The sequence below is a fragment of the Asterias rubens genome, chromosome 2 (assembly GCF_902459465.1).
Source record: "Asterias rubens chromosome 2, eAstRub1.3, whole genome shotgun sequence".
Taxonomy (NCBI): domain Eukaryota; kingdom Metazoa; phylum Echinodermata; class Asteroidea; order Forcipulatida; family Asteriidae; genus Asterias; species Asterias rubens.
Window position 1 is genome coordinate 1,376,085 of NC_047063.1, and position 15,781 is coordinate 1,391,865.

General features: G+C 39.0%; 1 protein-coding gene across 1 annotated transcript; it reads right to left on the minus strand.

Annotated features, from left to right (window-relative positions):
- Positions 1 to 930: 930 nt before the first annotated feature.
- On the minus strand, positions 931 to 14,488 carry LOC117303958 (inactive selenide, water dikinase-like protein). The gene is made up of 7 exons (XM_033788430.1): positions 14,040 to 14,488; positions 10,206 to 10,309; positions 9,573 to 9,722; positions 8,840 to 8,952; positions 7,540 to 7,730; positions 6,438 to 6,650; positions 931 to 4,087 (listed from the first exon to the last, which is right to left on the minus strand). Exons 1-7 carry the CDS (start codon positions 14,347 to 14,349, stop codon positions 3,921 to 3,923), a joined length of 1,248 nt encoding a protein of 415 aa, XP_033644321.1. The 5' UTR covers positions 14,350 to 14,488; the 3' UTR covers positions 931 to 3,920.
- Positions 14,489 to 15,781: the final 1,293 nt, after the last annotated feature.

Below are 15,781 nucleotides of genomic sequence, written 5' to 3' on the forward strand. Positions count from 1 at the left end.
TGTTTTTGTTGAATATTTGAAATAATTATTCAGGATCTCATCCATTTAGTGTATTACTAATAAAAACCTTATTTCAGATAAAAACATGTGACGCCATTAAACAGAATTGGTAAGTATTATAAAAACATTTATGTTGAACTTTAGTCCAAGAGCTTACTGATTATGAAGTTCATACTGGAACCTACTAGTAATAATAAATATAGACCTTTATGGAACACTTGTCCAAAACCAAAGGAGCCCTTTAAATCAATTTCAAATGTCCATTTTGTTGAGCCTCTTAAAGTTTTACTTTGTGTATGTTTTATAAATTCCATGTTGTTAATTACTTCCAATCCCAACTAATAACATTTACCCTGACTTTGGTGAATCAAATAAAGAGAAAAAAACAGCAAAGTCAAGTGTATGTGAAAGTGTTTTTGTTATTCAGAAAGTGGACTAACAGTGTGTAGCTTTGAAAATAACCGCTCGTGATTCTCGACATGTCTCAAAAATGCTACCAACTTTTGAAATGAAATTGTTGGATGCCATTTAAAGGGTTTATCTGCAACTACTATATAGGATTGTACCAAATAATAAAATTAAAAAAACAAATTATCAACTTATCAACGTGAAGCCAATGCAGTAAAGAGGAGCACATACATGTAAGCTGTAGCTTCAAGCATCAACACCAAAGTAAACCAAAGTAAAGTAAACTCTTATTTATATATAGCGCTATTCACAAAAACCGTCTCAATGCGCTTTACATTAGTGCCCTGGTCATTGGGTAACTAACATCCCTTTAATCTTTCTCAGCTCCCTAGGGAGAATACAGCCGCAAGCTGTTGTGGCGCTCCCTAGGCTATTTCAAATGCCTGTAGATAAAGTGCTATATACAAATAAATTATTATGTGGGTTGAAGTAACAAAATGACGATCAAAACCTACAAACAGATTTGTATTTATTTGTGATTTATTATGCACCTTTTTTGTAGACATAATTAATTGTAGCCATACAATACAAAAATTAGCAATAAAGTAAGGCAGTCATGCTGTTTATATTAATCCCAATTGGAACCTCGGTATCCTAATCTAAGAGTGTTCGACTTGTACAAGTCTATCCACCCACTCAGACCGGAGCAATGGGCTCCGGGTTCCTGAATAGGTTTCATGGAGAACACCCAGAGAAGCAAGGATACACTGGGTTCCAATCAACACCCAACTGGGTTCCTTGGAGGGCCATTTCACCCAGAAGCTGCTCAATTCTTCTGGGGGAAAAATGCATAAGAAATCAGTTGGATAGGGAGAAATAATAACCATGCTGCCTCAAACATAAAATCAGCAATTAATTTGTTTATTTTTATTTATTTTTTTAAAAGCTGTTTTGTCCACCAGAAGTTACAAAGAACAAGCAGACGATTTTAAAATGCAGATTAATTTTTACAAAAATTAGAAGAACATCGTTCATTGGTGGGGTTGGTTGGGGCAAAGAGATAATTTGCTTGAAAACTTGGTGTTCAAAGCAAAAGAATTTGAAATAATTTGAAAGTAGCATTATACCTTTTTTAATGTTGGTGAATACCATTTGATGATGGCAAGGCACCAGAAAGTTTTTGAGGCAAGATCCAGTTCTGAACTTAAATTTTTAATACAAATGTTTTCATTTTTTTTTTCTAAAGGAGGGGTTCAGGTTTGCAAAGAAGGGAGGGGGTGGGGGTGTCCAAATCTGATGCCTTTGGTTTTTTTTTTACTTCTTAAAAGTTTCAATAAAATAGTTTTTACTTTACTCTTTAAATTTGTTTACATCTTATTTATACACATTGTCATTCTTTTAATTATTAATGATACAAACCATTGCTTTGATAAAAATTAAACCCTAAGAATGATTTAACAATTTGCTTGCATGTCGTGACTGGGAGAAAGTTGAGTATGCAAAGAAGAGCATACTATACATGTACCTTTCTGAATTGGGTGCTAATCACCTTTAAGGTGTAGGGTCATAGATTGGTAAATACTCTAATTGGCAAAATCTAATGAACATAAAACTTACTTGGGTCGGTGCCCATTTGCAAATGCTACAACCAGAGATGTGGTTGGTACCCGTTGTCACCTTGCTAAAAGTGGATGGATGCGAAGATCTTGTGAAAGTACAGTGACAGTTTCTTTGCCGTTTTCTCAGCAAGCAGAAACTGTGTTCACATGGCTTTCATTGTATTTTCGTGATAAATTTGCCCATATACCACCATTTGACAAAAACCACCCTATGACCCTACCTTAATTGTGCATACTGCACAGTATGGGCAACCTGACATCGAGAAAAACACAACCAAGACTTCTCTTCAAAAGTCTTTTCTTTAAGTCTAATCAGAAAGAAACTAATTTTTGCTCTTGCATACAAAATGACAACATTATAACATTGCATAGCACGGCTGAAAACAAGGTGGTCAATACTGAATAAGATGAAATGTCCTAACTGACTGTAGCATAATTAACTTGTGACTTTGTCATTCAAACTCACTTGTTGGAATAATGGGGTGTTCTAACTGGGACATTTGCAAATCACATTTGCATGTGTCGTTGAATTTCCTTCATACTTGTTTTTTGTTAAGAAGAAAGACAGCTTTTCTCAAAGGGCTCCACAATAAGGGAATTGTGAACTTGTACGATAACAACTCAAAGGGCAGCGAGGCAATGACCAGGGGCATGAAGCAATTGGCTTTGCTGCCTCTCCGAGCATTAGGCTTGGTAGATGTAGGTGTTATGATGGCCACATTCCACTGTCCATACAAGATTGTTATAGCTCGGTAACAATTGTGAAGTTTTATTGGTCAAGGACGAATCACTTGATGTGACACAAAGACACATGTTCAATGGCAGCGCGGAGGGTAACATGAGTTTTGTTACTGGTTTACATTACCTTGATTGTTCCCCACCGTTGGTCAATTTCCAGCGTTCGAGGGAACAGTGAAGAATTGTTTTTTATTTGAACAACTGTTCGTCTGCTTATTAAACAATGCATACTCCATCGTAATAATGTTTGATGATAACAACAGAACTTGGACCAGGTCATACCTGACGTGTTATATTGGAGACTTCCGTGCCCTAATAGAGGACCTAGACCACTCATCTACATTGACATGATCAGTAGAGATACAGAGTCTGAAACTTGGGAGCTTCCAAACATGATGAGGGATAAACACCTCTCTGGCACGACGTTGTGAACGGAATCTCGGTTGCGACTACTAAATGATGATGATGGAAGTCGCTCGATGTTATAAACCTTCACAAGGCACAAGAACTATGAATTTTGTACGTACTGTCTTGTCTGTCTTAATGATCTTCCGGTCAAGGGAACTCGGCAAATTCCAACAAGGGGATATAAACACCAACTTGCAACAGCCAATCTCTCTCATACAAATATTGGTTTAACGTCTTTGACTATGAATTGTTGCCCAAACCAAGAAATTGTGATTCAGTAACTAGACGACAGTTCTCATGCTTGTCTTGGTGAAGTCAGCGATTAGCTTGGTAGGATTCAAATCAACAACCTTGTGAATGCAAGTCCTGCAGTCTAACGACTGGACCGCGATGTCAACACACATTATCCAATAAATACATTTAAGGTCTGCAGTAAATACTGACTATGGCAATTTTCCCATGGTACATCTTCAAGCTTGCTATTCAGCTCACAACCAAGGCGGTTGAAGTTTGAAGGACTTTAGCACTGAAGAAATTTGGGATTCCAGTCCCCTAGGAGTCTTCTCGTTTTCATTTATATTCCATTAAATTCTAAACAGCAGCAAGTATACCATTCGTTACAACATCAGTGAACAGTTTGGTTTTATTAGAATCATATGATGCATCAGATCCGGTGAGTTATACCCAATAACGATGGTTGATTTTATAAATAGAGTGGGACCTTATTGAGTGTGAGACGTGGGCAGACTATGGTATATGAGTAGTCACCTCAATGACGCGTGGCTTCTCGATGACACGTGCCGTACGGTTACCATTCTCCACGATGCCTATGATCCATGCCGTGTTGCCTTGTTTCTCCATCTCACGGCAGTAACTCGCTGCCTGCTCTCTGGGGAATGCTATCAGAAGCCCACCTATCGACACAAATAAACAACAACATAATTAGGCAAATATTATTTGGTTTAACCCATACAAAGATGTGTGTAAAGCACTGTATACTGTGTATTTTATCCACAGGCATATTACTCGGGTGGGATTTGGACCCACGACCTTTGCCATTCAAGAGCAGATGTCTTACCACTAGACCACCGAGACTTGCCCGGTAGCTAGAGACAATTCAAATCCAATTTATTTGTATTGAATAATTAGGCCTACATGTATTTCTCTCTGATTAGCTTTGGATTGCACACTATGACTACCTATTTCAGTAAACTCAAGAGTTTTACAGTAAAAATGTTTCCAACCCTCCAGGTTGTTGGTCTGAAAAAACACACTTTTACGACATTAAATGCACAATTCAACCCTCCTACTGTCTTACCATTCAATACACTATGCCTACCTCCAATATAATATAATTATTGTAAACATATTAATAATGTAAGAAGTAAACATTCCTAGTCTCTGTCCGTTCAATAACATCCACAAAATGGTTGTGAATGATGGATAAACAATGCCAGCCTGCAATATGAAACATAATATGCATGCATACATAATACACAGTCAACCCTCCTACTACATGTATCTGACTATTCAATTTTATCGACAATAAAAAATGGCTGTAAATGATAGACAACAATGCAAGTCTGCAACAAGACATCACATGGTGAATGAATCTAGATAGTACACAGTCAACCCTCCTACAGTGTGACCATTCAATATCATATCAAAAATGGTTTAAAATAACAAACAATGAATCTGCAATATAATTATGTGCACAGCTGTCCCACCATACACAACCCTACAGTTGAATGATTTCAGTGGAATATGTTACCGAATATACATTGTAGGCAGGATTAAATGAACGTTTTTCTAATTGGAAATGGTAGTTGTTCATAACAAAATTAGCAATACAGTCATGCCATCGCATTCATGAATTCAAAAGAGCCACAGGCACAAAATGTAAACATATCAACAGAAGGAAACATAAAATCTTATATTTGGCAATACAGTATACAATTGTTATCACCCTTTCATATGAAATGAGAAACATCTTGTAGTTTGATCAGCTACTTCATTTTAAAAGTGCAAAACATAAAACTTCACGAATAAACACAGTATAATCTTGCCTGCCAGTAAGTAGGGCCACAAAATTGGGCCCAGGTAGAGACTAAAAACCCACATAGTGCTCCCAGCTTGATTTGAATCAGGGTCAGAGGTGGAAGGCGGGGAAAGATACCACTACAGCAAACCGACTGACTGCTCACAGGCCTCGAACTACAGCAAACCGACTGACTGCTCACAGGCCTCGAACTACAGCAAACCGACTGACTGCTCACAGGCCTCGAACTACAGCAAACCGACTGACTGCTCACAGGCCTCGAACTACAGCAAACCGACTGACTGCTCACAGGCCTCGAACTGCAGCAAACCGACTGACTGCTCACAGGCCTCGAACTACAGCAAACCGACTGACTGCTCACAGGCCTCGAACTACAGCAAACCGACTGACTGCTCACAGGCCTCAAACTACAGCAAACCGACTGACTGCTCACAGGCCTCCAACTACAGCAAACCGACTGACTGCTCACAGGCCTCAAACTACAGCAAACCGACTGACTGCTCACAGGCCTCAAACTACAGCAAACCGACTGACTGCTCACAGGCCTCCAACTACAGCAAACCGACCGCCTGCTCACAGGCCTCCAACTACAGCAAACCGACCGCCTGCTCAAAGGCCTCGAACTACAGCAAACCGACTGACTGCTCACAGGCCTCGAACTACAGCAAACCGACTGACTGCTCACAGGCCTCGAACTACAGCAAACCGACTGACTGCTCACAGGCCTCGAACTACAGCAAACCGACTGACTGCTCACAGGCCTCGAACTACAGCAAACCGACTGACTGCTCACAGGCCTCGAACTACAGCAAACCGACTGACAGCTCACAGGCCTCGAACTACAGCAAACCGACTGACTGCTCACAGGCCTCGAACTACAGCAAACCGACTGACTGCTCACAGGCCTCGAACTACAGCAAACCGACTGACTGCTCACAGGCCTCGAACTTTGCTCTTCAAGGGCCACTTCTATGGGCAAATTGGAAGTTTGTAATGGAACCTTGCAGAGGGAACCACAGCAAAAGCAAAAGCAAAAGGTACAATGGGTTATTTGAAGGGCCACTTCTATGGGGAAATTGTAAGTTTGTAATGGAACCTTGCAGAGGGAACCACAGCAAAAGCAAAAGGTACAATGGGTTATTTCGTGGCCTGGCTCAGAGTTTCTCTTTTTGTGGTCTATGAAACCCTTGAAATTGACAACTCACCTGAAGTTTCAGCAGAGTAACCCTGGAGAAGTTTAAACATTCCACTGCATCCCTTGGAGATGTATTGCATCTTGGCGATAATTGGCAGGTTGTGGATGGCAAAGTTCACCTCATTCTGTTGGATCTTGGCTAGGTTCTCAGCGTGGCCAAGAATACCGAAACCTGTCACGTCTGTGGCACCATGAGCTCCATACTGAGACATTAAGCTAGCAGCTGGACAAGCGAAAAAGGGTCTATCATTATTGGGTGAAGCAACTCAATTATATTTATTTCTTGATGATCCTGGGGACTTCTTTCATTTAAACATTATAACTATAAACATTCATTAAATATAAAAATATAAAACTATATGAGACAATACGTGTACAAATAGATGTATATTACACAGGATGTAATTACACAGAGATATTACACAGAATTTTACACAGAATGATAGAAAATGAAACACTAGTTCTTTTTCAGAACCAACACTACTCATAAGAGATATTCATGGTGTTACCATAAACCTCTCTTAGTTATGTAGAGACACGGGAATGAAGCCGGTCCTCTAATTAAAAAGGTTGAGCATTAGCCAAAATACAATCAATACAATTTTAAGCAAAAGCAAATGACGTCTAAAATATAAAATAATCTCTCCTACAGGTTTTAACACTATACCACAATACCACACAATATACAAATAGTAACAATAATAATGCACAGTCAAAGGTCACAAAAGATCAGCATACACGAGGCTGTGTGGCTACACGCACACACAAGACTGACTGGCAATACACATTGTTTACAAATTATACGATCCAAATAGAGCCCTACAAATAACAATAACTTGGGAACAATGAGCTTTAAATATAAAACAAAATTCACAGATAGATCAATGAACTTACCCCCTAGATAAGGATTTTTGTCCCTAAAAAATATATAGAATTACCGACCAAAGATAGGGTGCTCTATTTATGCATGAAGTTATAATAGAAAAAAAGAATGATTCTATACGTGATGACCCCAAAGTTAACTTTTCACTATGAATTTGCCAATTGAACACTGAGGGCGCACTTTGGCTCCCTACACTTACACAGAATGTTATGAAGTTAATTGTTCTTACCCACTCTGTTGAGTTTGGACATGTAATATTTGGCCTCTTGGTAACCTCTCTCTACATCTTCCTTGGTAACCACCGCGCTGATTCTCTTCCATTGCTCAGGGCTTGACAGCCACTGGTAGGCGTTGACTGCCACTTGAGTGCCAAGGGGCTTGGTGAGGACTAGAACATCACCGACCACAGCATTGTCCGGGCTGACAAGAGATGCAAAAGATTTATCAAAGATTTGTAAGTAGATAGTTCACTAGATTTTCTCTGTTTGAAACTCTCAGTGTCTTTACATTCCTGTTTTTAGTTTTCCCTTTATTTGCTTTTGACAATTACTCCTTGTTTCTTTGTTGACGGTATTGGAGTAATTGTTTTGTTTTTTTATGAGAGAGGAGGGTGGAATAACTTGATTCATCACTATGAGTCATGAGTGATATACAAACTCAAATTGATTGTCTGGTACACGTAGATGGAAGTAATGCAAACCTTACATTGGGAATAAAACAGGTTACCTCAACTTAGTGTATTAAGCTTTGAGACATTACGCATTTTATTACACTCCAAAAAGAAGAAAATACATTGCTCGCACTAGTTTGAAAAGCACCACCAAATATCAAGAAGTTACAAAAGTTACAAATATTGCACAAGACACATTACACAAAGATTTAATAATAAAATCCATACACACCCAGTCAGGCCATGTATAGAACAAGATACAAATATACAGCTTGGTTTTACCACAGTGTACATAAAATAAAAACATACAAAAAGTAGTTAGCAGAAAAAAACATGGAGTAAATAATGAATAATAAAAAAGGTGGTCTGAGGGGGCTGGTTTGACCACAAGAGGTTGTAAAACAAAGGATAAAAACCTAAGGTGGAAAAATAATCATCATAATAGCATATTAAAATAACAAATCAAATCAGTGCATTGCAGATCACAAACCCTTCACAATAATTATAAGAAGCACATTATTGTCCTGAAAAATAAGTCAACACAACAATAAATGTTCCAACACCTCTAGTACTTGTTACTCATACTCCTACTTTGAGATCCAAGTCGCTGGTACTCGTCTGTTGGACTCAGTTCTCAGATATCCTAATACTTGGTACCTATTAACACTTGTACTTAAAATACTGCTTTAAATGTTTTTTGCTAAGCAAAAAAGAGCAGTATACCACTGACAGATGTGTACCTGACACACATGGCTGGCAACCCTTTTTTGGTAAGCATAATTTTGCTGTGCTTAGCTGTTTTTTTTGTGTGCTTAAAGCAACCCAATGGGCCCAGGTGTTTCAACTGAGTAGAACTTACCACGTGATGTCGCTGGCTAAGCACACACTTGAGGCAACTCCTCCGATCGTACACCAGGGATTGATGACAGTTTGACCTCCTCTGACCTTGGTTTTACCCAGTAAAGCATTATCCTGAAATTCAAAGGTACAATAAATAGCTTGTATAGTCTTTTTTTCATCATAAAAATTAATGAATTTTAAACGGAAAGTTTACTTGATTATTCATTTTACACCAGTACCAACTAAAATAGTTCCAAAGGATTGTCAGCCTTGAGTCTAAAATTATTTGAGAGCAAAAAAGAGATTTGAGCCAGTTCTGTGAGTATCTAAAAACATCCAAAGGACGCAGCATTTCATGGTCAACAGGTTAACAAAAAATGCACGACCAGGGCCCAATTTCATAAAACACGTAAGTAGCCATTTTGTGCTTACGGAGCGCCCCTTAGAAGAATTTCTATTTCATAAAGCTGTTTAGTGTAAGCAAGAGTAAATGCTGGCTAACCCACGGTAAGCACACAAGTAATTTTGTAACATAACAATGCAAATCCATGGTGATCGTGCAATCACGCCAAGAAATCATGGTGAAATATGTATAACGCACATTTTTCTGCTACAGTAAGCACAAAAATTTGCTTATGAAATTTGGCCTAGCTCGAACCCACACTCTGTTTAGCTGAAACACCAGAGCTTGAGTCTGGTCTTATCTGCTCAATCACATTCTAAAAACATGTTCTCTTTCCGTCCCGTCTTACCCGGAATCCGCGGATCATCAGAGGCACGACTGCATCCCTTTCTTTATCGGTGAACTTTTGCGGTATTCCCAACAGCATCAGCATATTGTCACAGTCCACAACACCCATGGCATACAAGTCACTCAACACATTGGCACAGGCTATCTGGCCCTGGAATAGTTCACATTACACAAAAATAACATGTTATTATCAAGTAGCAGTGACCACAAAGCAACCATAAAGCAAAGCCAAGAAGGAAACAAAAAGACAGAAAACTAAACAATTTAAAAATCTAAATGTATCTGTATTTTCTCTATCAGTATTAGTATCACTAGCATGGTAGTAGGCCTAGGAGTACTAGTACTACTGAAGATAGTGAGCCTAAGTAAGAGACTTCAGACTATGAGCAAGGTTGATTAAGGACCAACTAATTAGTGGTTGATTTGTGATGTACCTACATTTAGTCCCTGCGCACTTAAGTTGAAGTGCAAACAAGAAGCCATATGAAAATGGCAAGGCCTGAATGAGTTCATACATGTTATCAAAGCTTGACAAGAGTTCGACCAACTATCGTTTACTTTGGTCCAAGATGACATTGAAGGGGAAATTAAAAAAAGATGAAAGGCCTATCTCTGTGGAAGTTTATAATCATACCATAACATATGGGTCATCAACGAGTGGATAGAAAAAGTCTGTGGTTTCAACGAGGCAGTATCCGCCATGGCGAAGAGGTGTGACACAACAGTCATTTCCGATACCTGAATAAAGATAATGTACATTAGTTAGTACGGATCTGTTAATACTGTCACTAAATCACAAATACACAAGGACAAAAAACAACAAAATATAGTTTTAATCCTAAAGGCTAAGAAAGGTCTTCAACAGATCAAGAAATACATTTCCTTAAATCAGGCAGGGTTTGATGTAAAAAAAATTGACTGGCCAGCAATTTGACAATCATGCAGAATTGACATTCATGGATCAATGCCAATTCTGCACGATTGGTTTGCACCGGACAACAAATAAACCTTGTATTGTGGAGAGCCCTGTGTGAAATAAATTGCACAAATTACATAGTTACATGTGCAAATCAATACGGTGCAAACACAGTTTGGTGGTCAAAGTTGGCAAAAGGTTACAGTTGTAAATAAATAACAAATCTATAAAAACTATTAAATTGCATCCCTTACTTGGGATCGCACTAAATACCAACAACTAACGACCCCTCACGACAACTCCGACAACAATTTTTAAACGCACTTTAACAGAACATTTGAACATAAGTCAACCGTTAAATATATGCACAAGAGTCATATGCACCCAAATCACCTTCAAACTGTTTAAAAAATTGTATTTTTAACTGTAAAAAAAACCGTTCTATTGGTTGAATTGTTCCACGCAGAATACGCACACGCTCATTCAACCAATAGAATGCGTTCTCTTGGTGTCGTTATCGTTATCGTTCTCGTTATCGTAGTCTAGGTTCCTAGACCATTGGTGTTGCGTGGTCACACACAACCAACGTTCCGATTATGCACGGCAAAAACTGTACACGCTTGTAATGAACGAACGCTAGCGGGCGCTCTGTTTCTCTGATTTCCGGATCTCCCCATGTCCTGTGCTCACCAAGGTCTAGGACATTTGCAAATTGAAGGCGTGGCCAGACTATGCAAATGACTCGATTATTCATATCACGTGACGGGTTGAAGATGACTATTCAAACTAGACCGAGTCAAAGGTCAATGTGATAGGCGCGCTATTTTTAATAATCTTTGCTCAAAGAGTAATTCCGTGGTCATTATAGGCCTATTAAAAGGAAAACAGTGAAATTTTAAGTATAGACTACCTATTCAGATTATGGATACGTGACGATTTGAAATCGTAAATAATGGTCAAAAATCGAACGTAAGATTAGCATTCAGAGAGTCCGTGTAACGGACGCTTGTATGGCCCCACGGCGTGGAGCAATCGGAACGTGAAATAAGCCTTGTGGAATATCACGTACCGCCCATGCCGTGTCTCGTGGGGGTTGGAGGTGTTAAATCCCGGGCGCTATGAACTCCCAGCTTGCGGGTGTCGACTCCGTTGTTTCTTATGATCGCAACGTTCCAATATGCTCCATTTTGATTCATGGCCCCTAATTTCTTTTTGTTATGAGTTTCAGATAATTTTGATGATGTCAAAACGTTAGGAATATCGCAACTACCTCCATGGTTATATTGAAAGTGTTATTGTGTGAGTAGCTCAAAAATATTATGAGAATTTTTTATAAAAGGTTGAAATAAAAATAATGCTAAAACAAAATTCCCTCAAAGCATAATTTTGCCAAACAAAGTATTATTTTTTAATTCTGTGAATGAAGAGTTATTTTTGAGGTAATGATTAAACTGGGCAACTAGTGGAATTTATGACCTGACTATTCGCCTCAAATAACTGGGAGTTGAACAGCAGTAGTCGCCACCCGACAAGCAATCAAAATTCGCAATTTCTCATGAGTTGTTCCAAAAGATATTGTTACGACTACATTCCAAAAAATATTATATGGTTACGTTCCAAGCTGCGCATCTACTCGGCTACGTTTACGTTCAAAGATACGCTTAGGTCTACATTCCTTCAAGTTACACTATAATATCAAAAGGTATGTTTTCAAGCCCGAGTCAAGCTACGCTTACATTCCAAGATACGCAGCTCAATTACGTTCCAAGATACGCTTAGGTCTACGTTCCTTCAAGTTACACTATAATATCAAAAGGTACGCTTTCAAGCCCGAGTCAAGCTATGCTTACGTTCAAAGATACGCAGCTACGTTTACGTTCCAAGATGCTACGCTTCAGTCCAAGATATGCTTACGTTCCAAAAGATGTCAACGTTCCAAGCTACACAGCTACTCAGCTGCGCTTACAGATCTGCTTATGTTCCTTCAAGTTACGCTATAATATCAAAAGGTACGCTTTCAATCCCATGTCAAGTTACGCTTACATTCCAAGATACGCAGCTACGAATTACGTTCCAAGATATGCTTACGCTCCAAAAGATACTGTTACGTTTTAAGCTACGCAGCTACTCAGCTACGCTTATACACTCCAAGATACGTTTAGGTTACGCTACAATATCAAAAAGTACGCTTTCAATCCCGAGTCAAGCTACGCTTACGTTCCAAGATCTGCAGCTACGGTTACGTTTCAAAATACATTCTCACAAAGACGCTTTTGAATCCCTCAAGATTTCCTTCCCCCAAGATTAAAAAACTTTCACTGTGAATAACACTACAGGGCCCACCAGTTAATATCTGTTTGGCAGAAAATACTGTACAAAATTTCTTTACTATCCAAAAATTTAGGTGGGCACTAGGCTGAGTCTACAACATTTCAAATTTAATTAAAAATTGGCTGGTAACCAGTTTCTGCTAAGCAATACTATTTTGTGCTAACTATAAGCTAATTGTTTAGCCAATACAGGCTTCATCAGTGTGGGCCCTGGCACGTCGGGAGCAACGCCACGATCGCATTTCAAGCTGCATCATGGCAATGCAGTAGTCTGGATCTGGATATTATACATAGAAAGGTTTGTGGTGGTACCGCAAACCTTTCTTTATCGTATTTCCACCATGTGGCAAAGTTTCAAATCCTACTGATCTGGACATTATTATACTCCGATAAAAACATATACCCACACACACATGCAGAGTATAGCAAAAGTCATGCAACGCATTACTGCATGCATTTACACTGCATGCACAACACTGATGAATTATTCATGAGCCAACCGCAACGCAGCCTCTGATTGGCTCCACCGGAAAGTCGGGGGAGATTTGCCGAAAAACAATAAAAAAGTTAAGACCCGTCGTTGCAAATGTCCTAGACCTTGGTGAGCACAGGAAATCAGAGAAACAGAGCGCCCGCTAGCGTTCGTTCATTACAAGCGTGTACAGTTTTTGCCATGCATAATCGGAACGTTGGTTGTGTGTGACCACGCAACACCAATGGTCTAGCAACCTAGACTATCGTTATCGCTGCAGTGGGACCCGGCCTTTAGTTACTAACAAGAAAGAAAAAACAGCAGCTAAAACCAAAAAGAAAAAAATACAACTCAGCCCTCAGAAATTTCCCCTGCCCCCTGCAGTGTAATAGAATCGTCCAAGTACGTCGAACGACAACATGGCGAATATTTCCGTTCATTACTAAATTAGGGGTAAAAAACACATTTTGTACAGTTAAAAATACAATTTTTTCAACAGTTTGAAGATGATTTAGATGCATATGACTCTTGTGCACATATTTAACGGTTGACTTATGTTCAAATGTTCTGTTAAAGTGCATTTAAAAATTGTTGTCGTGAGGGGTCATGAGTTGTCGGTATTTAGTGCGACCGCTTACTCGTTATTAATTTTAAACAGTTAATTTAAAGATTTGTGTGTGTGTGTGTGGTTAATTAAATCAGTCATAACTCAAACTCAAAGCAGATTAGATTAGGCAGAAATTAACTTACCAAACTGGGGTTGTGTTGCAGACGATTGTTGTTGTTGTTGTTGTTGTTGTTGTTGTTGTTGTTGTTGTTGTTGTTGTTGTTGTTGTTGTTGTTGCATTAAAAAGTCTTCAACTTGTGTCCCATCAGCACCACCGGTCCCGTCTCCGGGGTTCACGGTTTCATTCACATGTAGTTCCTCCAGAAGTTTGAGCAAATCCTTCTGAGGAACTTTACAACCTCACCCTTTCAACTCGGTGAATTTGGTCAGACGGAAATCTTTGTCCAACCCGTGAGCTTCGGGATCAAAAGGCTGTTGCAATGGAGTAGCCATCGCGGACCGTTTTATCTTACCTTTTTACTTACTCTGTACACTTTATTCTCGTGTTTTAATTGAACAATTCGACTAATTGTGAGGTGCTTTCTGAGTTGTGTTGTAGGTGTGGAGCTCGAGCACGACATCATGCACTCTAAGTGTGAACCGTCTGCTAACCTCCCCCACAATGCATCATCCTAAAGGCTCTTTCACTTCAGGAAATAAATTAGTGGCTTATTTTGACTAATTTTAATACATTTTGCGATCAAGTTACATTCACATTAGTCCAAATCAATATGATATATTAATTTAAAAAACGTTTTGATAATATTTGATGCAAAACATTACGTTTTAATTTGTCTAAAAGTTAGAGAAACATTTAAATGAATAAATTGTTACTGTTTTAGGGAGTCGACGTACTAATTACTAGCAGCTGAAGAGCTTTACCCTGGGTGTGAGGTAAAAATGATGCAGAGCGCCCTCATGGAAAATAGTATAATAAAAGGGGGCGGGGTTACATTATTGAAGAAATGATTGGTAGAAAACAAGATGAATGAAACAAGTTAAAGGGGCGGTGCCGTGCATTAACAAGGCCATTGGGGAATAAAGTTGCGCTACTGGGGGGGAGTAATAGTCAGCCTTTTCTTGGGCGGGGGGGGGGGGGGGGTTACTGCACTGAACCAATTATTTGTGTAATTTGCTTAACCATGAGGAAAAGGGCGGAAGGGACAGGTGTGAGGGCAACGGTTGGGGGGGGGGGGGGGGCACCTGCAGGACAAACAAAAATTGTTCCGTACCAAACTGCCACAAAAAGCAATATCAAATTTGAGTAAATAAGACCATTTTTTCATAATCTCTAATGGACGAGAGATTTCAAGAAATGCTCAATTTTTAATTTTTAAATTAGCTATTTAGTTTTATTTGAAATGCATGAACTTCCCTAAAACATGGACAAGAAATATAAAAAGCCTAAAATCTTCGAATTTTCTCAAAAGAACTAAACTGGATGTTGGGTGGCTGAAGAAAATTCATGGAGGTGCGGAGAACCATACCTCAGGAAGACAGGAAAATCTAGTCCAGGAAGAATGAACATCTTTTGAGGAAAGGAGAATGCTCGGGCAGAAAATGATCTTAGTATTCTGCTATCGCATGAGTATTCTGCTATCCTTTTAGTATTCTGCTATCCTTTGAGTATTCTGCTATCCTTTGAGTATTCTCATAAGACAATACTCAGAGGATAGGAGAATACTCAGAAGATAGAAGAATACTCACAGACATTATAGCAGATCAAAGAGGATACTCAAGAATACTCACAGAGGATACTCAAGATATGAAAATATTCAAGAGGATACTTGGAACTCAAGAGGAGAATACTAAAAGAAAATTGGAGAATACACCATGAGGACAGGAGCTCAAATACTCATTCAAATGTCAATTACTTGACTCATAA